We start from the raw sequence: 9263 nt of genomic DNA, 5'->3' as shown, positions 1-9263 counted from the left end.
CTGTCTGTCTGTCTGTCTGTCTCTCTCTCTCTCTCTCTCACACACACACACACACACACACACACACACACACACACCTCAGCCCATGAGATGGGCAGGACACAAATCCATCAGTAAACCTATACAACAGGAGCCTCCAGGGAGGCCAAGTCATAGCACGAGAGGAAACTTTTTTCCTGGGAAAACTATAGACAGTAATTTTGCAGTACTGACTTCTGCACTTATGTGTGCAGAAACACATATGTGTGGCTTCAAAGTAAGAACAACAACAACAAAAGCCCTGCGCCTCAGAGAACATGCTTCCCCCTCAGTAACACGTAATAGCACAGACAATACATCTAAAAAGAGAATGGAAACTATGTTTTCCTGCCTTAGGGAAAATTAATCTCCTTAATTGCCTGAATGCTAATCTGAATATCAGTTTATGTAACAAATATTTATTGAAGATGTGATTTAGTTTAAGGCTCTGTTGACTCTCTCTGCTGCAAATGAGGTTCTCAAGAGCCCCAAGGAACCACGAAGAGGGAAAATCTCCACATCACAAAAGCCTGGCACATCGCAGGACTGGGAAGGCCAAAGAAATACAGAATTCAAAGTGGCCCGGGTCATTAAGGTGCTGGCTTGTAAATCCAGGGCTTACTTCAGACTGAAGGAGCAGCCAGTAGGGGGGTCAGTCCCAAGATGGGCATGGATACAAAATACATTGCATTTTCAGCAATATTTGTGATTGTAGTATAAAAATCTAAGCTAGTCCCTGTGCTGCATCTGTTTTAGGGAGAGCAAGTAGAGTGAGTGTCACAGTGTAGGGAGGATCTGAACTTCAAGGCTGTGTGTGTCCTAGAATCCCCTCACCAGTGTATACTCACTCAGAGCCTAACAAGCTCTGTTATGAACTAGCCTAGGGAGTGCGTGGCTAAAGCACACACTTTCATACACTGGCCGTCTGACTTTAATTCATCTTTTTGTGTGTGTGGTTTTTCGAGACAGGGTTTCTCTGTATAGCCCTGGCTGTCCTGGAACTCACTTCGTAAACCAGGCTGGCCTCGAACTCAGAAATCCGCCTGCCTCTGCCTCCCAAGTGCTGGGGTTAAAGGTGTGTGCCACCTGACTTTAATTCATCACTTAGCCTTTGTGAGACAGTGTGGTCACCCCATTTGCCCAACAAGGACATTGAATTTCACAGGGCTAAGGAATCTGAGGGTTTCAGACAAAGGACCAGATGGAATCTGAGCCAATTTCTGTCTCATTCCAAAGTGTGTGCTGTCACTGAAGCCTGTGACACATTCATAGCTCCCTGTGTATATATTCAGATTCTATAAAGCAAGGTTCATGTATTTTTGTCATGAAATACTATGAAATATAAAATGCTTATGATGCTAAACAAAGAAGCAAATAAATAAATTACTTTTAAAGGAAAGAAAGGTGGTAGCTACAATGTACCTCTAGGAAAGAAGGAACTGTTACAGGAAGCTATAATGGGTGCAGGGGGGTTGTATGTATGTATGTGTGTATGTGTGTGTGCATATATGAATATGGATGCATGAATCTGTGTGTATTATATAAATGCATATGTGCAAATGTGTTTGTGAGGAATGTGAGTGGGACACTGAGGTTTCTTCAGAGTCCTGAACTCAGGCACAAAGGCAGTCTGAGCTGGGTCTGGTGACTTTGGCATACTTTCCCAGTACTTGGGAGTCTGAAGCAGGAGGTCTCCAGCAGGAGTTTGAGGCTAGCCCAGGCTACATACTGAGTTCCAGGAGCTAAAGAGTAGGGTTCGTCTCTACAGCCTAAGGAAGTCTGAGATTGCCTTGAGCCCATTCCTCCTCATCTTCTGGGAAAGGGCATGGTCAAGGTCATATAAGCATTAAGGTGAGTTTAGAACCCAGGCTTGTGATTACATGGCCCCTGTCACCGCTATACACCATACCTGCAGATAACAAGACAGCCTTTCTCACTGCTGAAGGCTCAGTAGAATCCCTGTGTTGATTTACTTACAGAACATTTCTTGTATTTTCTTATTGAAAATAGATTTTTTTTCTTTCATACAATACACACCAACCACAGTTTCCCCTCCCTCCCTCCACTCCCCCTAGCTTTCCCATACACACCTCCTCTTTCCCCCAGCACTCCCCCCCACACACACACACACTGCTGCCAATTGTTCTAAAGGACAAGGGCAGATGACTAATTTTGAAGACCAGGAAGGTGGCCACATATTTACTTAGTACATGTGTTATTGGCTTTTGGGGGCCAGTAACAACACTAAATTAAACAAGCTAAAAATGCCAGACTGCAAACTCTCAGACTGTAAAGACCATCAGTACTAATAGATGGCTAACTGTTCTGCATGGCTCTGATAAAATACCTGACGTGGGCAACTTCAGGGGAGAAAGGGCTATTTTGTCTCACGGTCCCAGATGTCTCAGCCCGCCATGGCATAGCAGAATAGAGAAACTTCCATCAAGATAGAAAGAATTCGGACAGGAAGCAGCCAGGGGTGATAGACCTCCTAGGAACACCCCTGTCCCTCAGTGATTTAATGTCTCCACCTTCTGAGTTTCCAGAACTTCCCAAAAGTACTTCTATCCAGAGACCAAATATTCAAATCCACAAGCCTTCAGGAGTCAGTACATATCCAGAAATGTCAGAAGGGTGTGTTAAAACACAGATTGTTGCTCTCTTTATTTTGAGTTGCTGGTTGTAGAGAAAGATCTGAGAACTGTTTGCAGTTGAAACAAGTTTCCGGGAGATGCTGATGCTGCCTGTCTGAGGATCAGCTTTGAGAAACCCGGAAGGGGGATAACATTTGAAATGTAAATAAATAAAAAAGAATCCCAAAAAAAAAAAAAAAGTCAAACCACCTCTTCCTCCTCAGACCTAAGTTCCTCTCACACCTGGTTTCACATCCTTCTTTTCTACTACAGGGAGCGATGCTGACGCCCACCTACTTCCTGCTGCTGTTTCTGCTGCTCCTAGGAGGTCCAAGGACAAGCCTCTCCCACAAGTTCTACAACGCTGGACCAGTCTTCAGCTGCCTCAACACAGCCCTGTCTGAGGTCAAGAAGAACAAGCTGGAGGATGTGCCCTTGCTGAGCAAGAAGAGCTTTGGCTACCTGCCCACACAAGACCCCTCAGGAGAAGAAGAGGACGACCAAAAGCACATGAAGATCAAAAGAACTTTCTCAGGTGCGGCGGGTGGGAATGGAGCTGGAAGCACCCGGTACAGATACCAATCCCTAGCACAGCACAAGGGGAAGCTGTACCCAGACAAGCCCAAAAGTGACCGGGGCACCAAGTTCACCCTGTCCCTTGACGTTCCCACTAACATCATGAACATCCTCTTCAACATCGACAAGGCCAAGAATTTGCGAGCCAAGGCAGCTGCCAATGCTCAGCTCATGGCACAGATTGGGAAGAAGTAAAGCAAAGCCCAGGCATGAGGGTGGCACATCGAGACAAGAGCCCCAGCGTAGAGTGTGAGGGAAACCGAGGACATGCCCTCGAATGTCAAAGGACGGTCCGTTTTCCCAGGCTGCTCCACTACTGAGCCCCTCTGATCCTCTCTTGCTTCCAGTCCGGTTTCCCTTCTCTGTACATAGACACTCAAGCGCAGTATTGCTCAGCCTGTACCCTCAATGGAGGTTAACGTCTCTCCCCGTATCCTGTGTCTGCTTTCTGGTTCCCTGTCACAACAGACAATTTCATGTGGTGCCCCTCCTTCCCAAGCTCCTCCCTGGTGTCCCCGTGTCTGCAGAGAGAGCTTTCGGGCTCCCTCCTTGTCCCACATTGGTCTAAGCCTCGGCAGAGACACGGAGATGCACAGCTCACCCTCTTGATAGCAAATACCTCCCCTACTTCCTCATCTGGATTAAAGTCAGTGGCTTCTGGAACTTGGGCTTGTCTCTGCTTTTCTTCCACCAAACTCTGATCTTAGGTCAGGAAAGGCTAATGAGGGATGTTGTGGATGGGTGAATTACCAGTCCTTCCAGGGAGCAGCATCTGCTAAAGAGGAAAGGGACAACTGAGAGTTGGTCGATCAGCTTTCGTGGCATCTCTGTAATATGGTCCCACAAAAAGAGCATAATTAAGGATTTGTTTCTGAGTGGGCATCAGGACTATGGAAGAGTAGAAAGCTGTAACATTACAAATACCTCCCTAGGTATGGAGCCACGAATTTTTCCCCCTGGGGAGTGTGTGTGTGTGTGTGTGTGTGTGTGTGTGTGTATATATATACGCACGTGCAAATATATGTGTGTTATGCATACATATGTGTAAGCATATTAGCATTGTAGGGGGCACCTGTGTGTTGATGGGTGTGCCTGCATGTTTGTATGCATGTTGAAGGTGGAAACTGATGTAGTTGTCTTCCTGGATAAACACACACACACACACACACACACACACTCCTTATACATTGAGGCAGGGTCTCTTACTTGAACCCATAGCTCACTGATTCAGATAGTATAGTTTTCTAGATTGCACTGGGGATCCTCTGTTTCCCTCTCCCAGAATCTAGGATGATAGAAAGCCCGCCACGCGCATCCCCCGCTTCTCCCCGCCCCCCTAGCATTTTTATAGAGATACTGGGAATCCAAATTCTTGTACTTAAACTTGCATGGTGTTAGCTGAGAGCTAACATCTTGAGACATGGCCTGAAGGCAGAAAGGGGGATGGGAAAATGGCATGTTTTGAAACCTCAAAGATTGCCCCCTCCACCCGCATGACAAACCTTTTCCAATAAGGACAGGCCTCCTAATCCTTCCCAAACAGTTCCACTAACTAGAAGCCAAGTATTCAAACATATGAGCATTTGAGCCATTATAAATCCAACCACCACACGTGGCAAAGTATTTTACCCACTGAACCATCTCCCTGACCCCTTCACTGAAATCTCTTTGAACCCACACACCTACCCAATATAGTACAGGGCACTTCAGCAGATCCTAACATCTCTCTGATGTAACAGGTTGGGGCTTCTGCTTTCTGAAAGCCCACTACGAACGGCTGCCGCCATCTTCACAGGCTGGAGCCCAAATCTGAAACTCATCACTGAGAACAGATAAAGCAAAAGGTTTCCTTTCAGAGAGCTTCCACCCAACAGTTCTGTCTGTCTGCACACACCATCCCTGACTTGAGATTAAATAGTACCTCTAAACAAATTAACCATAATCCCTTCAATGCATGGGAGGTAGAGATGGCCATATTCAAAGACCACCCCCACTTTTATCTAACATGCCCAATTTACTTGGTGCTGGTAACTTTGGAGAACAGCCATCAGTCACTGCTGGAGGAAGTCCACTGGTCCTCCTGAGTTCCCTCCAATCAGAGGGGAACTAATGCACAGGTGAGGAATAGCCTCACCAAGCACAAGAGCATAGAAATTCAGCTCAGTGGTAAACCACTATGAATAAGGAGCGTTTTAACTACTTTACCAGCCATGGTAAACAGTAAGTGACACAAAGGGAGCTTTGAGCACACAAGAATTAGACACTGTTCAGGGAACTTCCATGAGCTCTAGACAGATAATAATTTGCCATTTTCCCAGGACACAGTTTTGAATTATTCTATAACACAGATGCACACGAACAATTGAACTATCTGATGAGGGAGCCTCACATATTACCCAGGGTTTGAGAACTCGCAGAGAAACTGTCACTCTCTAATAATGGCCATGCGCCCTCTTAGGAGTAATGGTTTCAAAGGGGTCACTTTGATTTTCTAAAATCAAGTAGGAGGAAATTACTGATCAATGCAGAAGTGCACAAAGGTCTCAGGCCTCCCCTCTGTGAGCAGGTTTTGGTTGGTCACGTCTTAGGGAATATTGGAGGGCCATGTCTGGATCCGAACCCTGCAGCTGTGGTGTGGACAAACAAGGTGTTGAGGACACCTACTTGAGTGGAATCCATTTTTTATGCCACATAACTCACGTTTAAATTACATTTTGTTGGTTGTGTGCATGTGCACACAGAAGCATGTGATGGCAGAGCACAACTTACAAGAGCCACTCTCTTCTCTTCCTCCTTACAAGAGCCACTCTCTTCTTTACCTCCCCTGAGGAGTTCCCAAGGATCGAACTCAGGTTGTAGGGCTTGGCAGCAAACCCCCGAGCTCATCTTGGAAACCTTACCTCAGCAAACAATGAAGAGAGTGATCAAGGAAGGCACACACCCAGTTCAGCATCTGCCCTCCACACACTTGTGCACATATGGGCACATACATTCATGCATACATGTGCTTCCCCACATATGAGTACACATATGCAAATACATGTACACACCTCACATAGACTCATGAATAAAGGAAAAACTGGACTTACAAAGAGTGGGATTCACAAGGTTTATTTTAAAGTTTAAAAAACAGTTTTCACTTGAATATTATGAAGTTGTTAATTTTTAAAATAAAATAAAATCTACAAATGTTTTGTGCATGAGTGAGAGAATGTACTTCACTAATGCCCTCTAGTGGCTAAAGAAAAAGAGCTAACAAAGATACATTAAAGAATGTAATAAATTTTAGCTTTAAAAATAAAAGGACCTAATAAAACTGTAACGCACTATATAGGATATGCAAAGGGAAAAATCATCAATTACTACTTAATACCACTTTTAATACAGAGAAATTCCACAGCCATAGCTCAGCTATCCCTAAGTCCTGGGTGGGAAGGAACAGAGGTCCACATTGCTCAGGTGATTCGAAAAGGACTCAAGACAGGAGGATTCCAAGGTTTCAGGGAGCAAGTGACCTCGGGATTACATCACTGGCCATAGGCCGAGTATATTCTGGAAAACAAGAGAGACTATCTTGGTTGGATTTTATGATACCACTATGACAGATAGGAGTGGAATTGTAGTTGGTATGAGTTGGGAAAGACTCTACTCATCACTTTCAGAAGTTTATACCTTATGCCTAAAAAACAATAGGGAGTCAGGCTGGAGAGATGGCACTGACTGCTCTTCCAGAGATCCTGAGTTCAATTTCCAGGAACCACATGGTGGCACACAACCTTTGTTAAGGTTTTTGGTTTTGTTGTTGTTGTTTTGTTTTGTTTTTTGTCTAACCCATTCTCAAAGCAATAATAATGTAACTGCTAATAACCTTCTAAGGTTGGGGAAATGGTCCAGGAAATAAAGTGCTTGGTGAACAAGTATAAAGAACAGAGTTCAGAACTCCAGCATCCACATAAATTCAAAGAAGGCATGGTTGCCTCTAATCCCAGGGCCTGAAAGCAAAGACTGGCCTAGACTAGCTACCTCAGTGAGCTCCTGGTTCATGGAGAGACCCTGCCTCAGCAAACAAAGTGGAAAGAGATTGGGAGAGACCCTTGTCATAAGCTTCTGGCTGCCACTTGACATGGCCACATGCCCACATGCCATACTCCTGCAGACATACAAACATGCACACAAACACACACACACACACACACACACACACACACACCAAATACAGCTTCCTCCGGGACAGGCCACCTGAAGAAGGAATAGGTACACTCTACCTGCAGGATACTCATATCCAAATCTGATCGTGCCTAGCAGTATTCTTGTTTGTTTGCGTTCTTCCTTATTTTGTTTGAAAAGCAAACTGGGGACTTAAATCTTACACTTGGAAAAAGAAAAAGAAATATCCTGAAAGCATTTATGATTTAATTGCTAGTAAGTGCATAAATAATGGAGAAATAAGATTCATAATGTGTGTTTTTTTCTGCCTCAGGACAGAAAAGGGAAAGCAGAAACATTAAGGTTACAAACTCCCTTGATGCTTTTTTGTTTTGTTTTGTTGTTTTGCTTTCTTAAAATAGGGGAGGGCAAAGAACAATGCCAGTCTTTTCCTAGGACATAAGAACTAATATAAAATGACTCTACCTAGAGGAGACCCAGGAGTTCAAATGACTCCTAACCCCCAGAAGACTCTCAGTTAGCAGTGGTGAATTCCACTGTACACAAGAAAACATTACTTTATTGTTGATATTAATACATTTAATCTAATGCAGAATTTTTGGATCTTGCTGATTTGGTTCTTGCTTTCCTCTCATTCATTAGGTATATAAAAAAAACAGAACATGAGATTTCAACCCAGCGTTCATTTGCCTGGTCATCTTCTCATCAGAAACTCAGACCCACTTCTTCATAATCTTTTTCCAGAGCAGCCAGATCTTCCCTGGCCTCTACAAACTCCCCAAGCTCCATGCCTTCTGTGATGTACCAGTGCAGGAATGCCTTCTTGGCATACATGAGGTCAAATTTGTGGTCCAGGCGGGCCCAGGCTTCCACGATGGCCGTGGTGTTACTCAACATGCACACAGCACGCTGAACCCTGGCTAGATCCCCTCCTGGTACCACGGTAGGTGGCTGATAATTGATGCCCACCTTGAAACCAGTTGGACACCAATCAACAAACTGAACAGAGGTCCTAGACTTCATGGCTGCAATTGCTTCATTTACATCCTTAGGGACCACATCGCCTCTGTACAGTAAGCAGCAAGCCATGTACTTCCCAAGCCTGGGATCACACTTGACCAACTGGTTGGAGACCTCAAAGCAAGAAGCAGTGACATCAGACACAGAATGCTGCTCTTGGTACGCCTTTTCAGCGGAGATGATGGGGGCAAGGGCTGTGATGGGGAAATGTATTCTTGGATAAGGTACTAGGTTGGTCTGGAATTCAATTAAGTCCACATTCAAAGGTCCTTCAAAACGCAGTGAAGCAGTAATGGAAGACAACACCTGAGCAATCAGCCTGTTGATACTAGCATAGGAAGGGCGTTCAACACCAAGTTTGTGTTGGCAGATATTGTACAGAGCCTCATTGTCCACCATGAAGACACAATCTGAGTATTCTATGGTGGAGTGGGTGGTGAGGATAGCATTGTACGGTTCTACCACAGCAGTGGAGATCCTAGGAGATGGATAGACAGAGAACTCCAATTTTGTCTTCTTGCAATACTCTACGGAGAGTCGCTCCATCAAGAGAGATGTAAATCCCGACCCTGTGCCTCCTCCAAAGCTTCGGTAAATCAAAAATCCCTGAAGTCCACTGCATTGTTCTGCCTGGGAGAGGAAATTACAGTCAGTTAACTAGATGATAATGGTAGACCATAGCTTCACAAGAACAAAGGACTCAGAAAGGAGGCTAGGGCAAAGGCTCCATCAGTGAAGCGCTCGCCTTACAAGCATGCAGGTCTGAGTTTGATCTTCAGAAGCTACATTGGTTTAGAAAGAGAGAGGAGGAAGGGAGGGAGGGAAGGAGGGAAGGAGGAAAGGAGGAAA

The 9263-nt window shown here is 44.9% G+C and overlaps 2 protein-coding genes across 2 annotated transcripts in view; one reads left to right on the top strand and one right to left on the bottom strand.

Annotated features, from left to right (window-relative positions):
* Ucn3 (urocortin 3) overlaps positions 1–3890 on the top strand; it is a 7012-nt gene extending 3122 nt beyond the window's left edge. Inside the window, exon 2 of the mRNA XM_021216088.1 lies at positions 2925–3890. Within this exon, the coding sequence (XP_021071747.1) occupies positions 2931–3422 (492 nt within the window). The 5' untranslated portion in view covers positions 2925–2930 and the 3' untranslated portion in view covers positions 3423–3890. The remainder of the gene's footprint in view (positions 1–2924) is intronic.
* Positions 3891–6322: 2432 nt separating this feature from the next.
* Tubal3 (tubulin alpha like 3) overlaps positions 6323–9263 on the bottom strand; it is a 10401-nt gene continuing 7460 nt past the window's right edge. Inside the window, exon 4 of the mRNA XM_021215843.1 lies at positions 6323–9044. Coding sequence (XP_021071502.1) covers positions 8100–9044 — 945 coding nt within the window. The 3' untranslated portion in view covers positions 6323–8099. The remainder of the gene's footprint in view (positions 9045–9263) is intronic.

The sequence above is a fragment of the Mus pahari genome, chromosome 16 (assembly GCF_900095145.1).
Source record: "Mus pahari chromosome 16, PAHARI_EIJ_v1.1, whole genome shotgun sequence".
NCBI lineage: Eukaryota > Metazoa > Chordata > Mammalia > Rodentia > Muridae > Mus > Mus pahari.
Note: the sequence above shows the minus strand (reverse complement) of the source record. Positions and strands in the feature narration are given on the sequence as shown.